General features: G+C 43.4%; 1 protein-coding gene and 1 pseudogene across 1 annotated transcript in view; one reads left to right on the top strand and one right to left on the bottom strand.

Annotated features, from left to right (window-relative positions):
• MSN (moesin) overlaps nt 1-21,505 on the top strand; it is an 85,848-nt gene extending 64,343 nt beyond the window's left edge. Inside the window, exons 3-13 of the mRNA XM_036304279.1 lie at nt 7,268-7,363; nt 8,615-8,889; nt 10,284-10,367; nt 11,036-11,182; nt 12,175-12,271; nt 13,177-13,340; nt 15,298-15,428; nt 15,684-15,844; nt 17,518-17,610; nt 17,963-18,187; nt 19,326-21,505. Coding sequence (XP_036160172.1) covers nt 7,268-7,363; nt 8,615-8,889; nt 10,284-10,367; nt 11,036-11,182; nt 12,175-12,271; nt 13,177-13,340; nt 15,298-15,428; nt 15,684-15,844; nt 17,518-17,610; nt 17,963-18,187; nt 19,326-19,490 — 1,638 coding nt within the window. The 3' untranslated portion in view covers nt 19,491-21,505. The remainder of the gene's footprint in view (nt 1-7,267; nt 7,364-8,614; nt 8,890-10,283; nt 10,368-11,035; nt 11,183-12,174; nt 12,272-13,176; nt 13,341-15,297; nt 15,429-15,683; nt 15,845-17,517; nt 17,611-17,962; nt 18,188-19,325) is intronic.
• Nucleotides 855-2,135, bottom strand: LOC118653651 (annotated as a pseudogene).
• Nucleotides 21,506-22,187: the final 682 nt, after the last annotated feature.

Genomic DNA, 22,187 nt, shown 5'->3' with positions numbered 1-22,187 from the left:
AAAGTGTTATCTTTGGAGAAGGTACGAGATGGCACACATAAACAGAATTCAAGTGAGATATCCACAGGCAGCTTAATAATATGTAAGGTAATGTCATGCCTCAGTACATGATCTACAAATCAGTTCCTAGAGGTGTTTGGTGCAATAATAAACACAACACCTTCCTTCTACTATGTTTACTTAAAAAAGAAAACATTAATCCATTATTTATTAACATTATCCAGATTTTTATTAACTTAAATTGACATTGTTAATTTAGTATGACAAGTCCTTAGTATATATGCCTTTATTTGGTGAAACCCTACAGGTTCTTCTCAATACCACAGGATCATGAAGACTTGCAGTTATCGGTGTTTTGTAACAATTAAGATAATGTTCAAATAATTAAGTTACTTCACTGAAATATTTAAAAGAGTATTCTGAGGAGTGTTTGAAAGCTTTGTTTATAAATAGTGATTGATATATTTAGTTAGGAATTTGGTGTTGAAAATAAACACTTCTTATATAAAACATTGTTTTAATACATTGCTCTACTAATAAGGCTAGTTATTAGATATACTATTTCTAACACTAAAGAATAAAGCTTTATCTTCAGATTTATTTTATTCATAGGACTCATATTAATGAAGAATGTTATATCCAACAAAAATAAACTGGCATATTGCAAATGGCATTCTGTAAAAGTGAAAAAGGAGGCTGCAACAAAAGAAACTAGATAACTGCATTACACATTCTTTATACAAACAGTCCATTCTCAATAGAATTAAATGCAGATCAAATGGATTTAAAAGTTTTTATGCCTATATGGCAATTATAATTTTCACCCATTAATGAGAAAAGGAACAACAATAATACAGAACACAGTATTTTTAATGATTATAGAACATTTAAAACCTTCAGCCATCCACTGGATTCTCAGATCAGATTGGCAACTGAAATTTCACATCCACCTGGGCTTGTTTGGCTAAGTTCACTATTTTAGAGAGCTTTACAACCATTTTAGCAGCTTCATCCAAGTCATCACAAGCAAGAATTTTAAGTCCACTGTCAGTTATCAGTGCCCTAGCATCATCCACTTGTGTACCTTGTAACCGTACAACAATAGGTATTTTAATTTCCAAATCTTTTACTGCCATGACAATACCCTGCGCAATAACATCATACCTCATGATTTCTCCAAAAATGTTGACCAGAATAGCTGGTACCTTTTTGTCTGAAGTGATAAGCTTAAATGGTTTTGTTACTTGATGGACTGTGGCACCACCACCAACATCAAGAAAGTTGGCTGGAATCCCTCCATTAAGGTTTATTATATCCATTGTGGCCATAGCCAAACCAGCACCATTTACTAGACAGCCTATATTCCCATCTAAGCCAATGTAGTTGATATCTGCCTTAGCTGCATCTTTGTCCCTTTCATCTTCCCGAGTCCAGTCCTGGAGATCAAAGATTTTCTTCTGGCGATAAGCTGAATTAGAATCAAAATTGATCTTTGCATCCAGACACAGCACAGCTCCAGCTGAATCCTCTACCATAGGATTTATTTCTACCATGGTTACATCATATTTCAGAAAAAGGTTGTAAAGCTGGACCATGTTTTCTGCTGCAGAATCCACAACATTAGGTGCAAATCCCATCTTCTGTGCAAGCTGGTAAGCTGGTTCCTTTTTGATGCCTTCTACAATATCAATAGGTTCTTTAACTATGGCTTCAGGAGTCTCTGAAGGAACATCTTCAATGTTGACACCACCTTGAGAACTTCCTGTTAATACAGGACCTTGAAATGACCTTTCCATTGTTATTGCAAAGTATGTAGTATTCTCTCCTGGGATATCTTTGCTTACAAACCAACACTTGATTGCAAATTCTGCCCTTTTCTCCTGTTTGCTTGGTAAATAACTTTTTCCCAATCATTTGTGAGGAAACAGCTTTTGCTTCTTCTGGAGAGAAAACTATCTTCACACCTCCTTTGAGACCACTTTCAATGTTTCTTTTCCTCTACCACCAGCTAAAACCTGTGCCTTTATCACAACATCTTTTGAAACTAATTTTTTGGCAATTGTATAAGCTTCATCTGGTGACTTAGCCACATGTCCTTTGGGAATAGCAATTCCAGCTTCTTGCAAAAATTCCATTCTATATAATAAAGAGGTGATATGCAAATTGACCCTCACTCCCTCACACTGCCACAAGATGGCTGCGCCCACAGCAGAGGCAGGGTTCCTGTAACACAAGATGGCTGCACCCACAGCAGAGGTGGGGTTCCCGTAACAAGCCATAATGAGCGATCAACAGGGACCTGAGGCGGTGTGGCACTGGGCCAGGCTGGGGGACCTGAGACCATGCCCCCCACCTGGCAGGGCTTGATGGGGACCTGAGGCCGTGCCCCCCGCCCTGGGCCGGGGGACCTGAGGCCATGCCTCCCACCCAGTGGGGCTTGATGGGGGACCTGAGGCTGTGCCCCCCTATCCAGTGGGGCTTCACGGGGGTGGGGCCAGCGGGTTTGGATCTCGGCCAGTGGGGGTGGGGCTAGCTGGTTCTGGGCCTCATGCAATTTTTAAAAAAATATATTTTATTGATTTTTTACAGAGAGGAAGGGAGAGGGATAGTGAGTTAGAAACATCGATGAGAGAGAAACATCGATCAGCTGCCTCTTGCACACTCCCCACTGGATATGTGCCCGCAACCAAGGTACATGCTCTTGACTGGAATCGAACCTGGGACCCTTGAGTCTGCAGGCTGACACTCTATCCACTGAGCCAAACCGGTCAGGGCAAGTCTCACGCAATTTTGAGTTGCACGTGGGTGGGCAGGGACTTGATTCTGGGTCCCGTGGTGTGCCCCAGACTCTGACAGGAGGAAGATTTTCATATACATTTTACTACTTTTCTTTCATCTCTGACACTTCTATTATAGAGAAAGGGCAAATAGCAATATTAAAATATTTCCTCTAATTAATTCCCTTTTAATGTGCATGAATTTCATGCACCGGGCCACTAGTACTCATATATTCATGTAGTGAGAAATTCCTTTGTTGTTGCTGTACTTGGAGTCCATGGTTGTTAAACAATCTAGAACTTCCCAGAACCTGAGCAGCAGCCCACGGCACCATCCAGGGCGGGTGGCTCCCAAGGGTGGTGGCAGCCATCAGCTGGCTGGAGAATATGGAGTCTGCCATTTCTGAGTCCGACCCTGACCCCTCGCTCCTGCACAGACACAGCTAGCATCCTTTATTTTAATGTTGCTTAAAGCTTTATTGCATGGCATCTTTGAGAAATACTAGCTCAGGCCAGATGAGCTGGCAGTCTGGGGTCAAAGGGAGCCAAGAAAGAATTTTTTTCCTCAGGGGTGGAGCCACTTCTCAGAGTAGAAGGGTAGGATCCTAGTTACAGATATTATTCCTGGAACCAGGGTCTAGATATGCTCTCCCACTAGGAAATGAGGTTTCTCTTTCCTCTGAAGTGGGCATCTCACCTGAAAGCAAGCAAAGCTTGGCCTCATTTCCAAGTCTTGAGATTTCCTTATAGCCTGCGGTCCAAGGGTCATCTGTTTTATACTTCTGTTATTTTTTTTTAGCCTTAATTATGATTTAAGACCATATTTCCTGCCCCCCCCCCCCCCCGCCTTACTACCTCACTTTGGAACTTCAGTAGGCTGAGAGACATTGCTCATCTCTTCAAGCACTGGAGCCTAAAGAAGTAGAAAATTTATATACATCTCATTTCTCTGTGTTCATAAGGGAAGACACTGCATACATAGATTAAAAATTCTCTACTGATTCTGAAATCTATTTTGTTTTTGGACTATTCTAGGTGTGCTCTTTTTTTATTTTCTTGTTTAAAGTATTACAAATAGTAGTACACATGTCTCTTTTATAGCACTTTAGTTATTTGTCCAACTTTTCCTCAGAGATACTGCAGATCCTGGAACTATTTGGGGACCCATAATCTGCCTCTCATCACAGTTTTACCCATCTCACTAGTGAACCAGACAACATGGTGCAAAAAGAGGCTAAAGAGTTCACTCCTGGGACTAGTTGTGTAGTCTGTACCTGCCGAACTCCCTTTTAATTCTGGGGTCTCTGAGCCTCTACAATGGGGCTATTGACACAGGCAAAGGCCAGTTGCTGCTCTGTTCCATGTCTTCTCCCTGCTCCCCCCACCTAGTATCCTGGCCCTATTTGTTGATCTTCAGCATTTTTGGTAGGTCTCTTTCTCTCCTGGGGCTGAATTGTTCCTTGGAACTTACTTCTCACTGATTGTATCTGGACACACTATTCTTCTGCAACCATGTGGAAAATAATTGGAATTGTTAATTGATCCCTATTATACCTAGGATGAGATAAGAGGTGCTTTAAACAATCTTTCCTGTCCACACACTATCCCTCTATCCTCTGCAAAAATAAAAAGCTAATGTCACATTTCAACATGAACATTTTGTATTCTCCATCTAAAACCTGATGGCAGTTCTTACTGCTTATTGACTTAGAATTGAATCCTTGCCATTGAATCCTGCAAGTCTTTTGATCTTGCCTTATACCCCCTACCCCCAATTTATCTTTTCTAAACATGTCCCTAGTCACACAAGTCAGCAAGAGGTAAATGGGATTGTATTTCTTAGTCATTTATGAAAACCTGATTAATCTATACTAATAAAGAGCTAATACGCTAATGAATGGTTGATACATCATAAGGGGTAAAGACCAGGTCATTAGCATATTAGCTGAGGCATTGCTCAGGAGACCAGACAGGGTGGAAGCAGGGAGGCGCCAGGAGGAGGCGGGACCATCCCGTGCCAGGGAGGGCAGGGGTGAGAGCCCAACCCCCCACCACAAGTCCTTTGCCACCCACCACTCACACTCTGAGTGCCGCGTGGCCCACCTGCCAGGGGAAGGAGCACAGAGCGCAGCAGGCGGGAGGCTTCCATGCTCTCCTCCGGCCCCATGAAGGGGCGGAGCCGCCACATTGCTGTAGAGACAGGCACCCAGAGAAGGCGGGACCAGCTCGAGGCCACTAGAGGGACTGAGGGCGGGGCTCGAAGCGGCCAGAGGGTTTGGGGGCTGGGCCAAGCGCGCTGGAGCTCTGCAGACAGGTTTGGGTGTCAAGGCCGGGCTGCAGATGGGTGGGCCAGGGCGCTCTGCTGGGCTCCTAGTAGAATGATTAAGCTCAAGAGAAGAAAGAGGCCATTTAAGCCACACAACTTGTAGATGGGGAAGCAGGATTGATTGGGAAGCTGAGGCTAGAGAAGGAAAGAAGGAAATGCGCTGCCTTGAGATCACACAGCAAAGTGGAGACACAAGTGAGATTTTCAGGTTTTCTGACATCTGATTTAAGATACGAAAGGTAAGATCATCAACTTTCACTGCCCCAGTGAACAGTGAAGGTTGATGACATGGGAATGTGGCTTTTCTCCAAAGTGGTTGTTGACTGAGCCTGGTGGGAAAGCCAGAAACCATATCTATACACAGAGGTGGTCAAATTTCATTATCTGGCTGGGATATATGGACTAAAAGAGAGATAAAGCAGTTAGTCACTTGAGAACCCTAGGGCTCCTAAGTTCCTATGAGCCTTTGGCATTAAGAGAAAGCATAGTAGAGCCAGGAGGTGTTGTTCAGTGGTTGAGTGTCGACCTATGAACCAGGAGGTCAAGGTTCCATTCCCTGTCCAAGCACATGCCCAGGTTTCGGGTTGGATCCCCAGTAGGGGGAGTGTAGGAGGCAGCTGATCAATGATTCTTTCTCATCATTGATGTTTCTATATCTCTCTCCCTCTCCCTTCCTCTCTAAAATCAATAAAAACATATATATATATTTAAAAGAGAAAGCATAGTAGAGAAGAATGGTATAGGTTTTAGAGTCATACACATCAGGATTCTAGTCTAGGCTCTACGGTTTTAGAAAGATTGCCTCTAAATCTTAGCTTCCTCATTTATAAAATGGAGGTAATAGCTATTGCAGGGTTTTTCAGTGGCACATAATAGGTACTTAATACATATGAGCTACTTTTTCCTTGGGGCCTCTGAAGCTGTAGATTGTAAGCTCTGAGAGTGACTGGGGGACCTGGATTTGGAGGCATAGTAGAAACTTTGTGGATACAGTGGAGGTGTATGTGTGTGTTTTGAGGGGGAAATAGTGATTTATTCATAGGTAAGGACATCAGCAACACTGTGTCCTTGTTCCCTGTTTGTATCTCCAAGTAAGTTTTTTCATCTCACCCTTCCACCTCTACTGCTTTCAACCCTTCCCCTGCCCTTGCCAAAAATAAAAAAAAAAATAAAAAAAAAATAAAGAAAACTGCCGGATGCCAGCAAGACCTCATTAGGATGTGGCTCAGCTTCATTGCCTTCACCCCCAGTGATAGGCATGCTGGTGTGCAGCTGCCTGCCAGAACCATTAACATGCTAATATCAGGGACTTGAAAACAGATCTCACATGTCTTCTCCTGGCTGACTTCCCTTTCCTTCACACTGCTCAGCCCAGAGGCCCAGAACATCAGGGGGTTCCTCAGCTACTATATTGAGGTACTCACCCTGTTTCCACCCTCAGTCCCACTCTTAAACTGTGTGAGTGGTAATGTAAATCATGGCTGGGCTCTAATCAGGGCTGGAAAGAAGCATCTCAGCCCCCAGACACAGCACAACTTTTGGGTGTATAGATATCACAGTCCCTGCTTTGTCTCCTCAGGTGTTCTTTCTTAGGGCACTGTAAATGGGACTCAGTCTGAAGGGTGTGGGTGTTATTCCTAGTTGCTAATGATAAAAGATCAACTTGGGAACAAGATGCAGGAGTTAAGCCAACAATCTCTACCTTCAGTTTTTAATCCATCTTGGGAGTGGAAAGCTGCATGGCATAATAGAGGGAGGGAAGTAACAGAAAGCACTAGATTTGAATAGGTTTGGAGTCAAACAGATCTGACTCTGCTACTGACTAACTGAACCTTTACTTTTCTGAACTTTACTTTCACTATTTGTAAAATGGGCCTAATTATAATCATATCAGAGAGCTCTTGAGAAAATTAAAAGGGATAATATATATAAAGTTATTGGGGTGTGGTAGTGCTCATAATAGATCCATTCCCTACCTCAGAAGTACTTTGGGCAAAGAGATGCTAACCTCACTTCTTGACTGTTGCTCAAGTGTATTTTCTTTCCAGACCCTGGGCACCTTATGTTCTCTAAGGTTAGGGACCAAATGAGCTCCACTTTTGTGTCCTCTGTGTCTGGTACAGGCTAGGCATTCAATTGGTGGTTGTTTTGTTTTCTCTTCCAGGTGGTGAAAACTATTGGCCTGAGGGAAGTTTGGTTCTTTGGTCTGCAATACCAGGACACTAAGGGTTTCTCCACTTGGCTGAAACTCAATAAGAAGGTAACTGCTTACCCCACTCTTGGGTTTGGAATTCATTCCTTTCCAGATCTTGCTCAGTGGGGGGTAACATGTGCTAGCTGGCAAATCCAGGACACCTAGGTCTGTGTTTTCCACTGGGAAGTCTGTTGACCACAGGATCAGAATAAGGGCAGAAAGAAGATTTAGCTAAGGTAATCTTGTTCTGCTTCCACTATAATTTCTCATAGCAAGAATGGCCAGGGTCCAAGGAGGAAGGTATCTTTTCCTTCCTACTGGAAGCTCTGTCTTGAATTTTGACTTGTTTTTAGACCTTAACCATAGCGGTTCCTCAGGAGGAGATTGGTATCCATTTTTGTTTTCAAAGTCAAGGGGTTTAGGAATTTGTTAAAAAGAGAGTCATATACTCTTGAACTGGAATCTCAAAGGTCTCATAACCTATCTTGTCTCTTTTCCAACCTGTCAACTGATGCCTTAACTCCATATAGATGTTCTTTCTTCATTTTCTATCTCAATTGATCTCCAAATGGGATGATCTGCTCTCTACCTCTAAGTAGCATCTCTGCAGGAACATGGCAATTATTCAACTCAGTATCCTCAAACAGTCTGCCTTTGTCTTTGGAGGTCTACATTCTGTCCTGTGAATTGTTTTTCTGATTGTATCTAGGAGGTAGGTGCCTCAACTTTTGGCTAGCAGTGTTTTGTTTTCCCAAAGAGTGGAGACTTTTGCTGGACAATTGTAGAATCCTTGGGAGCCAATTTCAGGCTTTAAAAGGCAATCTAATTTGTTCTCTTACCTAGCCAATTCCCAGGCCTTAGTCATGTATCCTGGTCTTTCGTTTGCTAATTTATGGAGTTGGGGGAGCCTTAAAAGAGGTGCTTTCTTAGGTATCCTTTTAGAATTTGCATGCAGTTGGATATATTGTCAGATGATGGTGGCTTTGGGGCTTATGACCATCTTTTTTAAAAAATAATTCTTTATTGTTGAAAGTATTACATATGTCCCCCTTTCCCCCCATTGACCCCCTCCAGACCACCTCCATCCCCCCCCTTGACCATCTTTATTTCAGGTACAAATCCTCATCAGAAAGCAATTGTGGACATGGGATTGTGTCCCCAGTGAAAATAATGTGTCTCTTTTCTGAATTACCAGGAGAGTTTCCCTCTGGCTCTTTGGGATTACCCAAATTTATGACCTTTCAGTGTCTTCTCCCCACCCTAAAGCCACTCCAGTCTATTTTTTTTTGAGAACCCGTAACTCCTTGCTGCTCCCAGGTGACTGCCCAGGATGTGCGGAAGGAAAGCCCCCTGCTCTTCAAGTTCCGGGCCAAATTCTACCCTGAGGATGTATCTGAAGAATTGATCCAGGATATCACACAGCGCCTGTTCTTCCTGCAAGTAAAGGAGGGCATTCTCAATGATGATATTTACTGCCCACCTGAGACTGCCGTGCTGCTGGCCTCCTATGCTGTCCAATCCAAGTATGGTGACTTCAATAAGGAAGTTCACAAGTCTGGTTACTTGGCAGGGGACAAGTTGCTTCCACAGAGGTAAGGTTGTGACTGGCTATCTGCCCTGGCCAGAGGGCCTGTGGCCTAAGGCTGACCAATTCCTATTACACAGGGGCTGTCAGATCTGTTCCTCCCACCTAGGGTCTGTCCGAAGACCATGACATTATGGTAGTCAGAGAGAGACATTTGCTTATAGCACCATGCCCTGTTGTTATTTCTTGGGCTCGCAAAATAAAAAGCTCCCCCAATTCCATTTGCCTGATTACAGAACTTCATTACCCTGGAAACTGGTTCTTTTATTGAGAACCAGAAATGGATTGATTTTCTATTGTCCTTGGTTCCATTTTTCTCAATCCTTTTCACTGATTTAGACCTCTTATATCAGGTTCATAGGGGGAGAGAGAGAACTATGCAAGCCAGGGATATGGTAGCTCAAACAGTCCTTTAATATTGATAATCAGTGTCCAGAGCTTTTTGCTTTTGTAAACTTCACAGTTGAATGATCTAAAAATTCATTATGTTTGTTTTAGCATCACAACAATATACAAAATAAGTAAGGTAGACATTATCCTTATTTCCTGGTTAAGGAAACAGGTGCAGAGGTACTTGCTCTGACTTGCTCAATATCTCACAACTCATTTGAGGCAGAGCTGGACCTAGAATCCTAGTCTCTTGAATATTTAACCCTGGATTTTCCCCCCACTGTATTCAATGACCATTTTCATAGGCTTTTTGGGATTGGAAGTAAAAATTCTGCTTCATTCTGGGAGCCTCCACCGCATTGGAACTGTGGCATATGTACAACTTACCTGAAGGTATTAGGGATATTGCTTGTGTCCTGGGACTACACCTGTGTGCCCAGCGACTCCATGAGTCGCTGCCATGATGTCTGAAATGGTGTTTGAAACAAACCTTGTTTATGATCTAGTAGATTTGAGAGGTTGAGCCTGTTAGTTTTTTTCAAAGCCATTTGAGCTTAGTTCTCTGTTCTAAAGCCACAGGCTGTGATCAAATCCCTGAGCAATATTCTCACAAACACACTACTGGTTCCACAAGGATCTAGAAGAGAGTGTGCAGGCCTCTGTGAGGCCCATCCCTACTTTAAGCCCCACAAACCAGCACAGACTCTTGATACATTACTGCTCTGCTTGGGGAACACAGCACATTATTGGATTTTCTGTTAAAGGTATGAAGGAAAGCGTTCGAATTGTTTTTCTTGGTCCCTCATTCTCGTATCTTTTCTACCTCTCAGGCAGTTCCTTATGTCTAATTAATACCTCCTGCTGTAATTTCAGTCTGCTTTCAGTGTGACCTCAGTGGGCTGACTCTACAACCCCTTTACATTAAACCCTTGGAGAGATAAGTGGGTGTTCCTTAACACCTGTAATTTGGGCTTTGTGCTTTAAACTACTCAATACCCATTTTCTTTCCAGGGTCCTGGAGCAACACAAGCTCAACAAGGACCAGTGGGAGGAACGGATCCAGGTGTGGCATGAGGAGCATCGGGGCATGCTCAGGTAAGCCTGACCTAGCAACTGTGAGCTTCCACTGCTCCTGCAGGGAGAATGGCTCTGGGGGCATAAGAGGCAGAAAACTGGGGGAACACTGGAGGATGTTGGGGAGAGAGAGATTGAAAGAGAGAAATGCACTGTACAGGGTAATTTAGAAATATATAGAAGGCTAGTCAGAACCAGTATAAAGCTATAGTATAAAGTTATATTATTTTGTGAATGATAGCAACTGATAGCCCAAATAGTTTTGACCATAAAGAAATGGAGGGGCTCCTGGGGTCCTTAGGGAGCATGTGGGCCACTAGGGGCTCCTCCCCCAAAAAGAAACAGGGAATGAGCTCTTTCATGGCAAACCACTTGGAGGCTCTCTAGTTGAGGAACAAATCTTGTTGTTTTGCCATCAACATTCCATCTGGGCTCTCCTGAGAACATGCCTGTAAAAGAGGATTCTATGGCAGCTAACATGCAAGGTTCAGCCTACCCTTATTTCCCCTTGGGAACTTCAGACCTCAGGCTTCATGTTGTGTTCTGTTTACCATCATCTGCTCACCTTCCATCCCCTTTTGCATCCCTATTGGCAAGATACTTGTCAAAAATGCAGAGCAGATAGGCTTTCTCTCTCCCTAGGCCTGATTCACAGGCTTCCCTCTGTAACCTCCCACTCTGTTGTTTAGGGAGGATGCTGTCCTGGAGTATCTGAAGATTGCTCAGGACCTGGAGATGTATGGTGTGAACTACTTCAGCATCAAAAACAAGAAAGGCTCAGAGCTGTGGCTGGGAGTGGATGCTCTGGGTCTCAACATCTATGAGCAGAATGACAGGTATATCTCAGAAGTCTCTTAGATTATTTGGACCACTCTGGCATTTAGAGCTCACCAGAGAGTAAGACTGTACCTTCTAGGGCCCACCTGGGTAGTTATTTTTCTACCTAGTTTAGACCAGCCCAGATAATTGCATAACCTCCCTCAGGCCTTTAAATCTTGCATTGACTAGACTTGCACTATTCACTGTGACTACATGTGGCTACTGAGCATTTGAAATGTGACTACTCTGAATTGAGATGTGCTGTAAATATAAACTACACACCAAACTTTGAAGACTTAGTATAAAAAGCAGAATGTAAAATGTCTCATTAATATTTTTTGAAATATTGCTTTGCATTTGTAAATGATAGTATTTTGGATATACTGAGTTAAATTAACTGCTATAACAGTTAATTTCACCGGTTTATTTTTACCGATTTTTAAGTGGCTACCAGAACATGTGACTCTTATTATATTTCTGTTGGACAACACTGGCCTAGAACCTACTTTGTCAGGATTTATAATTAATCCAATCCCTATATAATGAGTAAGTGCCTTTTGGCCTATAAACTCTCTCGCTACAACCTTGTCTTATTTGCTTATTTTTTCCCCTGTGGTCTGTTCTTGTTGAGGATGGAGATCAATAGATTATTGTTCCACGTAACTTCTGAATCTTGGATCTCATTATTTACTTTCTTCCCAACTTTTACAACCTGGATGGAAGAGTCCCAGTTAAATAGGAGTGGGGATTCTATTACAAGGTCCATGCCACACAACACATATAACAAAACAAATCTGAGAGATTGGGACAAAGAGTAATGTGTTGGTTGTAGTATTGGGAGGTCCTTTGTGCAGCCTCAGTGCTGACAAACTGACCTGGTGGCATGTCATGACATTGGCTGAGCAGGCAATGAACCTACCTCCTGAAAGGAGAAGTTGGCAAGGCACCAACCCTCTATGTCCTTCTTGTTTTGCCCTTGTCCTGATGTTCTTGGTCTCCATTTCTACAGACTGACTCCCAAGATAGGCTTCCCTTGGAGTGAAATCAGGAACATCTCTTTCAATGACAAGAAATTTGTCATTAAGCCCATTGACAAAAAAGCCCCGGTAAGTGATTCCTCCAACTGGACAAGACACGTAGTTGCCAAGGGATAATGCTAGAAGTAATCATGTAATTATAGTTTCCCTCTCCCTTTCTGGTGTGTGTGTGTGTGTGTGTGTGTGTGTGTGTGTGTGTGTACGTGTGTGTACGTACAGGAGGCACAAAAGGAGGTTGGTGATGGAAAGGGATGTTGATGCCAAGAAATGGTTAGGAGGCATCCTGTGCCTTGTGCCATCCTGCTACCTATGTTTCAGGAGAAACATGGGTGAGGGAGAGCCACAGGCAGTCTAAGTGCTGCCTCTTAGACACTGTCTTCTGCTGCCCCGGGGCTCTGGGTGGAAACAAAGAGTATAGCCTATCTTATCTTTTAAAGCCTCTAGGCCCCAGAAAGTGGAAACTGTTGATATATAGGTGGCAAAAGTAGGTTTACAGTTGTTCCTATGAAAAATAATACAATAATTCATAACAATTCAAGAATAAACTCTTTGTTTTGTGTACTCACAACTGTAAACAGTCCAGCCACCCATACATTACTACACTCATCAGTGTATTTTGAAGGGATTATTGGGCCTCAAAGAGAGGCCCCTGAGACCAAGAAGGATCCCTAAATTAGAAGATAAAATCATTTCCTGACTTACAACTAGATTGAGGGTATTTTAGGATGTATAGTTTGAAAGAAATTGTGCTTAGTTCAAAGAGCACTGATTTCAGAGTCAAGCCTGGGTTGTAGTTCTGGGTCTGCCACTAAACTGCCTTTTGACCCTGGGCAAGTAACTTCACCATTCTGATAATTAGAATCATCATATGTAATGTAACATTTAGTTAATTATCTTTCCAGTGCTTTTGGACTTAGAGAAGTTCACCTTTATCTATCCCTCCAAACTTTTTCTAATTTCTGGTTTCCCACCAGGACTTTGTCTTCTATGCTCCCCGGCTGCGGATTAATAAACGGATCTTGGCCCTGTGCATGGGGAACCATGAGTTATACATGCGCCGTCGCAAGCCAGACACCATTGAGGTGCAGCAGATGAAGGCACAGGCCCGGGAGGAGAAGCACCAGAAGCAGATGGAGCGGTAAGTGATGTGGAGATGGAGTGGGACCAGGACCAGGCCAAAGAAACCTATCTAAATTGTCAAGTCTAGTGTGCTAAAAGCAGGACAGACATGAAGACATCCTGGAACTGGAGGAGGGCCGAGAGAGAGAGAGAGAGAGAGAGAGAGAGAGAGAGAGAGAGAGAGAGAACGAGAGTACATACACTCTATTGTACAATGATGACACCCCCTCCAAGAAGCAGGCATCAGAATTAGGATTTCAGAGGCTCATAGGAAGGAGAGTCATTTCATAGTCCCCCATTATCTATGATCCTCATGCCATTGCTCTTCTAGGCAAACTCTGGGTTGTTTCAGGCTATCTGATCAGTAAAGTGACAATAGCAGAAGGCTCTATACACATTTAAACCTAGACTATATAGGGGTTTTTTGAGCGGAATTTGGTAGAGCCACGATCAGCATCAACTTGGGAACTTGTTAGAAAGGTAGAATCTGAGACTTTATCCCATACCTATTGATTCAGAATCTGCATCTTGAGATCCTAGGTAATCATTTCTCCAATGAAGATATGAAAATGGCCAACAGGCACATGAAAACATCTTTAATCATTAGGGAATTGTAAATCAAAACCACAGTGAGGTACCACTTCATACTCACTAATATGGATATAATAAAAACGGAAGACAATAGCTGCTGGCAAGGAAGTAGAGAAATTGGAACTCATATACATTGCTGGTGGGAATGTAAAATGGTTCAGCTGATATGAAAAAAGAGTTTGGTGATTTCTCAATAAGTTAAACATAGAATGTCTATATAATCCCATAATTCCACTCCTATTCAAAAGAATACAAAACAGGTTTTCAAGCAACAATATGTACACATGTTCATAGTAGTATTATTTACACTAGCCATAAGGTGAAAACAGCCCAAATGTCTATCAGTGGATGAATGAATAAATTATATACCCATACAATGGAATATAATTCAGCCATAAAAAGGCATGAAGTACTGATAGAAACTATAAATATAGATGAACCTCTAAAACATGCTAGGTGGAAGAAACCAGACACAAAAGGTCACATTTTGTATGATTCAATTTATATGAAATATCCAAAATAATTAAATCTATAGACACAGAATGCAGGTAGTGTTCAGGGTCTTGGGGAGAGGAAATGGGGAAAAACTACTTAATAGGTGTGGGTTTTCACTTTGGGGTGATGAAAATATTTTGGAACTAGATAGAGGTAGTAATTATATACCATTATAAAAGTACTAAATGACACAGAATTGTTTGCTTTTAAATGGTTAATTTTATTTTATATTAATATCACCTTATTAAGTTATTTAAAAATTAAGATCATAGGTGAACCATTTTACATTCCCACCAGCAATGTATATGAGTTCCAATTTCTCTACTTCCTATACATTTCCTAAAAAAAGAGCTTGGAACTTCAGGAGGCTTCTAATCCAGTAGGCTGGAAAATGACACCATGTATGAGAAGTTAAACACCAAGGTTCACATTTATTCTTTAAAAAATTGCTGACACCCTAGCCAGGGGTGGGCAAACTTTTTGACTCGAGGGCCATAATGGGTTCTTAAACTGGACCGGAGGGCTGGAACAAAAGCATGGATGGAGTGTTTGTGTGAACTAATATAAATTCAAAGTAAACATCCTTACATAAAAGGGTACGGTCTTTTTTTTTTTTTTAGTTTTATTCATTTCAAACGGGCCGGATCCGGCCCGCGGGCCGTAGTTTGCCCACGGCTGCCCTAGCCAGTTTGTCTCAGTGGATAGAGCCTCAACCTGTGGACTGAAGGGTCACAAGTTTGATTCTGGTCAAGGGCACAGCCCCAGTTTGTAGGCTCAATCCCCAGTTAAATGGGTGGGGACTGAGGGTCCAAGGCCTGGGAACCTTGGGGATCCCAATGCATCCTTGTGACCTTGCTATCCTGTTTAATCCCTTCTTTCTCCTTTCCTAGTGCTCTGCTGGAAAATGAGAAGAAGAAGCGTGAGATGGCAGAAAAGGAGAAGGAAAAGATTGAACGAGAGAAGGAGGAACTGATGGAGAAGCTGAAGCAGATTGAGGAACAGACTAAGAAGGCTCAGCAAGGTAAGACTTGGTGTCACCTTGGAGAGTAGGTTTTTCCAGAGCCTAACTCTATGAGCTGGAGACCCTTCTGCCTGAGCTGCAGATTCAGGCCACATAATCCACATATGGCTACAAAATAGATAAAGTATGGGATAGGAAAAGAGTATCCAGAACTTTCTGCCAGCTGTACCCTGGTATGAAACATTTCTAAGAAAGAAGCTAGGTGTCTCTTATCTCTGCACTCTTCACCTCCTTTCCCCCATTTACTCTTCCAAGAACTGGAAGAACAGACCCGTAGGGCTCTGGAACTTGAACAGGAGCGGAAACGTGCCCAGAGTGAGGCTGAAAAACTGGCCAAAGAGCGTCAAGATGCTGAAGAGGCCAAGCTGGCTCTGCTGCAGGCTTCTCGGGACCAGAAGAAGACCCAGGAGCAACTGGTAAAACTAAAAAATGGGCTGGGATTGAAGGACCTGAGTTTTCTTCCCTCTCTGACTACCTATTCACAGTTACATCTGCCTGTAGGGCTCTTTCCAGCAGGGCCTCAAGCAAATAGTTAATTCAGAAGCAAGCTAAGTCACTGGTGTGGACCAGAAACCTTTGTAAGCAGTCTTCCCTAACTAATCCTTACTTTTATTCTATTTTCTTAGCCCTTAGGGATCTGAGCTGATGAATTGACAAAGGAAAGAGAGGAAGAAGAAGGGATTCCCACTTGACTACCTAATGTGTGTTACAACTTTCCCTTTTTCCTTTTTTTTAAAATATATTTTTATTGATTTCAGAGAGGAAGGGAGAGGAAGAGAGAGATAGAAACATCAATGATGAGAGGGAATCATTGATTGGCTGCCTCCTGCACGTCCCCCACTGGGGACCGAGCCCGCAACCTAGGCATATGCCCTTGACTGGAATCAAACCCAGGACTCTTCACTCCACAGACCGACGCTCTATCCACTAAGCCAAACCGGCTAGGGTTCCCTCTTCTTTTCTTTTTTTTTAAAAAAAATATATTTTATTGATTTTTTACAGAGAGGAAGGGAGAGGGATAGAGAGCCAGAAACATTGATGAGAGAAAAACATCAATCAGCTGCCTCCTGCACACCCCCTACCGGGGATGTGCCCGCAACCAAGGCACATGCCCTTGGCCAGAATTGAACCCGGGACCATTCAGTCCGCAGGCCAATGCTCTATCCACTGAGCCAAACTGGTTAGGGCTTCCTCTTATTTTCTTACTCCTCTTCCAGAAATCCCCATGGCATTAACCCATATTGGAATATATGTCCAGATAAGGAAATTAAGGCTCAGAGAGGTTTAGGAGACTTCCCAAAGGTCATACAGTGTGATTAACAATGAGAACTGTTTTTGGCCTCTCTGAAGGGTCTGCTCCCTAAAATCATATGTGCCTATACATTTTTTTCAGGAGGAGAAGGTGAGCATCAATACTTTACTAATAATTTTCAGGGTTCTGTGACTCAGAAGTTAGCAATCTGTGACCCAAATTCCTTGTATATGTTGTTCACTGTGCCATTTTCAGTGGGAATGCAGGAAACTAAGACCTAATTCTCAGGGGGAAGCTTTCTCTAGATTTGCTCAAGGTGTGAGGGTATGCATAAGCTTTTCCCCTTATTCAGATTACCTTGTGATACTTGAGTGTCTTTCCTATACTTGACCTAGGAAGAGTCTTAGTGGAATCCTAAGCATTCTAGGATAACAGGAAAGGGTCTGCCACTTCAGGCAGTGACACAATGATCTCTAATGCACTGTGGGCAATACTGAGAGGGGGAGTTCTGAGGGATGAGAAGGGAGGGAGAGCTGGAAAGGTGAGGAAGAGACAGATGATATGCTATTTGTTTTCAGGGGGTCTGTACTCTAGGTTGGGAACTCTGATTTATAATGAAATGATTTGAAGTTATTAGCATGCTATAGTAGATTGAGAATAGGAGTGGTCTTCTGGGATTCCTGGAGAATGAGTGGTAAAATGAACCTCCAGGACAGCAAGCAAGTCCAGGGGGAGCAGCAGGGTCCCCATTGATTCCCTAGGAGAACTGGGGTTGAAGGGACCTGGGCCCTGAGGACCAGAAAGTTGAGCTCTCACAAGCTTCCAATTTATCCATAGGCCTTGGAAATGGCAGAGTTGACAGCTCGGATCTCCCAGCTGGAGATGGCCCGACAGAAGAAAGAAAGTGAGGCTGTAGAATGGCAGCAGAAGGTAAGACAGAGTGCCCAGAGCAAAGCATTGTGGGAAGGGGTACTACATGCATAGATTCCAGTTCCATAGATTCCTTAGATTTGGGTTCCTTCCCATTTCAAGCCTTCCTTTACAGCAGGTATTATGGGAGAAGGAGCTCAAGGCTTTCTCAACTTCCCAGAATTTTTCAATGCTCTAGGGAAATTGGTAAAATAGCTCCTGTTATATAGTTTAGGAAACTAAGGATCAAGCAGACGAAATGACTTGGTCTACCTGATGCCTGTCTTCTGCTGGGCCATTCTAGGCATGCATAGGATTCTGTGAGTTAGCTTGTTCTGATTGCTTGTCCATCTCTCCCTCTGTTATTGTACAGGCTCAGATGGTACAAGAAGACTTGGAGAAGACCCGCGCCGAGCTGAAGACTGCCATGAGTACTCCTCATGTGGCAGAGCCTGCCGAAAATGATCAGGATGAGCAGGATGAGAATGGGGCAGAAGCCAGTGCTGACCTGCGAGCTGACGCCATGGCCAAGGACCGCAGTGAGGAGGAACGTACCACTGAAGCAGAGAAGAATGAGCGTGTGCAGAAGCACCTGAAGGTATCTAGGCAGGGCCAAAGAGTCAAGGAGACTATGTGCATTGATTTAGTAGCCCATGGTCTTCCCTAGATCTTCATGGCAGGGAGGGTTGGGGTAGGTGGAGCAGCCTGTCTCAAGGATGTATGGGAGCCTGAGCCTTTCCCAAGTAAGGGCCTCAATGAGAGGTACCTCTTGTTTGTTTGTTTGTTTGTTTGTTTGTTTGTTTGTTTATTTATAATCCTCACCTGAGGAGTGAGGATATTTTTTCCATTGATTTCTAGAGAGAATGGACGGGAAGGGGGGCCTTGGCCAGTTGCTTAGTGGTTAGAGCAGGTTTGATTCCCAGTCATGGGCATGTACCTGTGTTGCTGTTTAATCCCTGTCCCTGGTCAGGTGTAGGAGACAATCAATTGATGTGTCTCTCTCACATTGATGTTTCTCTCTCTTTATCCCTTTCCACTCTCTCTAAAAAAAAAAAAAAATCAATGAAAAAAAAATGTCCTCTGGTGAGGATAAAAAAAAAAAAAAAAAAAAAAAGAAGGAGACAGGAGAGGGAGAGAAACATCAATTGGTTGTCTTCCACATGCAGCCTGACCTGGGTTGGGGATTGAACACCTGCAACCCAGGTACATACACTTGACCAGGAATCAAACCCATGACCTTCCAGTGCACAGGCTGAGCTGCCAGCCAGGGCCACCTCTTTATTTATTAATCAGACCCTGAGTGGCCTCTTGTTTTTCCTAACCCTCCACCTATACTCCGTTTACCTCTTATATTTAAGAAGTACTTAACTGACACAATTTCTACCTGAATCTTTGGTACATTGTTCTACTCTCAGGGAATATTTGTCATCAATTGCAATTGGTCCCCTAAGTTTGTGTTGTTGTTGTTGTTTTTCCTTTTTATTCTTGCACTACTGCAATCCTAACGGCTAGAAGAGGCTCTTAAAAAATGTGTGTGTGTGTGTGTGTGTGTGTGTGTGTGTGTGTGTGTGTGTGTAAAAAGCGAGGAAGAGGAAGGAAGACAGGAGAGAGGGGGAGGAAGATAGAGGGAGGAAGCAATGGGGAGAGAAGAGTGGGAAGAGGGGAAAAACTGGTTAAATAAAGGGAGGTAAAATTAAAGGGAGCCATTAACCTCTCATTCCCATGCATCCTCACAGGCCCTCACTTCAGAGCTGGCCAATGCCCTCGATGAGTCCAAGAAGACAGCCAATGACATGATCCATGCTGAGAACATGCGACTGGGCCGAGACAAATACAAGACCCTGCGCCAGATCCGGCAGGGTAACACCAAGCAGCGCATAGATGAGTTTGAGTCCATGTAATGGGCACCAAGCCTCTAGGGACCCCTCCTCCCTTCTTCTTTGCCCCCAGACTCCTATACTCTCGCCTAACTCACACTGTGCTGGAGCCACTAACTAGAGCAGCCCTGGAGTCATGCTAAGTGTTCACTGTAGCCATGGAATGAAACCTAGCCCCTCAACCCTCACTCATTTCCCTGGACAGAGAAATAGCTCACCTTGGTGCCAGTGGGACACTCTTTTCCCTCTCTGTCCCATTCAGTCTATCTTGTTAAAACAGACCACTTCTACAGCTCAGAGGCACTTCCCACTTGATTTGGGAAACTTCCCTACTTTTACTGTTGTTCTGTAGGTGTCAAGTGTTGAGTAGGTTGAAAACTAGCTCCCACCACTCCCTTCCTCTTCAGGGTCCTGTGATTTGATGAATTGGAGCATCACAGGGTTTTGGGAAAGAGGCAGGGCCCTGGCTATATTCTCTATGATGTCAATTGTCCATTCCTTCTAGAATTATTTAGGCTTTATAATGATTGGAGGCTATAAAGATGTTCAGTTATTCTCTCTACCTCCCAGATTGGGCCTGTTATAAACTCAGTCCCAATAAGCCTTGTCCTTGACTTCAGGGACTCAGTTTTTCCACAGGTTGAGATGAGGAAGACAGTGCCTTCAAGAGACTTTACTAACATCTTAGAAGGCTATTTGCCATTCAGTCCAGGCAAGGCTGGGTAGAAGATCCTTTCCCCAATATCATATGGGAGCCTACGCTTGTTTCAAGTTATCCCTATGGGCCCAAGTATCCCTTATTATTCTGGGTTCCTCCTCCCTTCTTGGGATTTCCTCCTCATTCAAATCCCTTCCTGCTAGAACAGTAGGGGTGGTTACCCAAAAACTCATCCAGCCCTATCTAGGACTTGCCAGAGGGAGGAAATATTCACACCTGGCTTCCATATTTTCCCTGCCATGGATCCCAGGCAACTTCTCTTATTAGGGCTACCTGGGCCACAGCTTCTGCTTCAGGGCCATCCAGACCTTGGTATGGTGAGCCCAGGATGCTGATGCCAATTGGTTCAATTGGTGAGTGGATAGAAGAAGCTGAGTGTGGTAAGAGAAGTCCATGGGCTGAACCCCAGTTTATTTGACTCCATCATGTGCCTAATAGCCCCTTCCTGTCACCTACCTCCAAGCTGGTGACTGGGACCTGCCTATGTTTAACAAACCTCTAACCCAGATCTTGCCACCAGTTGTGCTGACCCTTGGAGCTGTAAATCAGAGAACTATTGGGGCCTCTGGCCTGGTCCCTTTCACAGTCCTACCCCTGACTCTCAACTCAGGAGTAGCCACTTCCTTCTCTCTGTTTCATGAGTGTTCTTTTTTATTCTACCAGTATTATACATTCTAGTGGCATCTAACTCACTATTAATTTCTGCATGTCTTGCTAGTGAATCCTTTGAAGGTCGGAGCAGTCATTTTGGCCAAATTCCCTTACCACTCCCACATCTGGGAAGCATATACTATATTATAAAAGAATATTTTGCCAGAAACATTAATGTAAGGAGCTTTCAGTATTAGGGATATCACCTGTCACTGTAGGTCATACAATCCATTCTTAAAGTATTTGGCATTTGGTTTTATTTCTCCTTTTTTTGCCTTCTCCCCAGAGTTCAGTCCACAAGGGGCATACTGTCCCTGCATGCAGTGTCCTTAGCCCAGAGCCCATGGCTTTGATCCCTCCCTCCTTTTCCCTACTTCCGCCTGACCTTGGGGAGTTTTATGTGCATTGCTGTGAATTATATTGACACTTTCTTGGTAATATGCCGTAGATTGGCTAAATTTAAACCTGTAATTGTGGGGCAATCTAGCTGCCTTAAGATCAGTAACGCACCCCCAGGGAGGCTGGGGAGAAAAGTTAGATTTTGTATTCAGGTTTTTGGGTATGTATTTTTGAGGTTTTTAAAAATTGGTGTGTTTTTTTTTTGGAGGGGTTTATGCTCAATCCATGTTCTATTTCATTGCCAATAAAATTTAGGAAGACTTCACTGTGACTTGATGTTTCTTTCTAGCCTGAGTGGGTGACTATAAGACACTTCACTATAATTTTCACTCTTTAGACCACAATCTCTGGTCTCATTTCATTCTCACGTTAGTCCTATAGGGAATGGATATGACTATCCTCATTTTATAGAGTAACAAATGGCTGTGAAGTAGAATTACTGCCAAAGAGCATAAGACTGTCTACCTCAGGGGTGGGCAAACTTTTTGACTCGAGGGCCACAATGGGTTCTTAAACTGGACCAGAGGGCCGGAACAAAAGCATGGATGGAGTGTTTGTGTGAACTAATATAAATTCCAAGTAAACATCATTACATAAAAGTGTACGGCCTTTTTTTTTTTTTTTTTTTTTTTTTTAGTTTTATTCATTTCAAACGGGCCGGATCCGGCCCGCGGGCTGTAGTTTGCCCACGGCTGGTCTAGCTCAATAGCCTGTCCTTTTCATAGCTCCAGGCCAACTTTTCCGGTGTAGGTGGACCCTGCACATGGTCAATGTAATGTTTCTTGGGCTCGCTTAGTTTTGGGGCTTTGGGGCTGTTTTGAGGGGTGGTTTTTATCTCTGAACTACTATTCCTGTGGTCAAGCCCTGTCTTGCCTCCTTGTCAGCAAGGCCTCTAGGCTTGCTGACCTCCTACTACCTTCATTTATTGAAGTGCCAATGAAGGTCAGATAAAT

Source organism: Myotis myotis, unplaced genomic scaffold (genome assembly GCF_014108235.1).
Source record: "Myotis myotis isolate mMyoMyo1 unplaced genomic scaffold, mMyoMyo1.p scaffold_m19_p_4, whole genome shotgun sequence".
NCBI classification, from domain to species: Eukaryota; Metazoa; Chordata; class Mammalia; order Chiroptera; family Vespertilionidae; genus Myotis; species Myotis myotis.
Note: the sequence above shows the minus strand (reverse complement) of the source record. Positions and strands in the feature narration are given on the sequence as shown.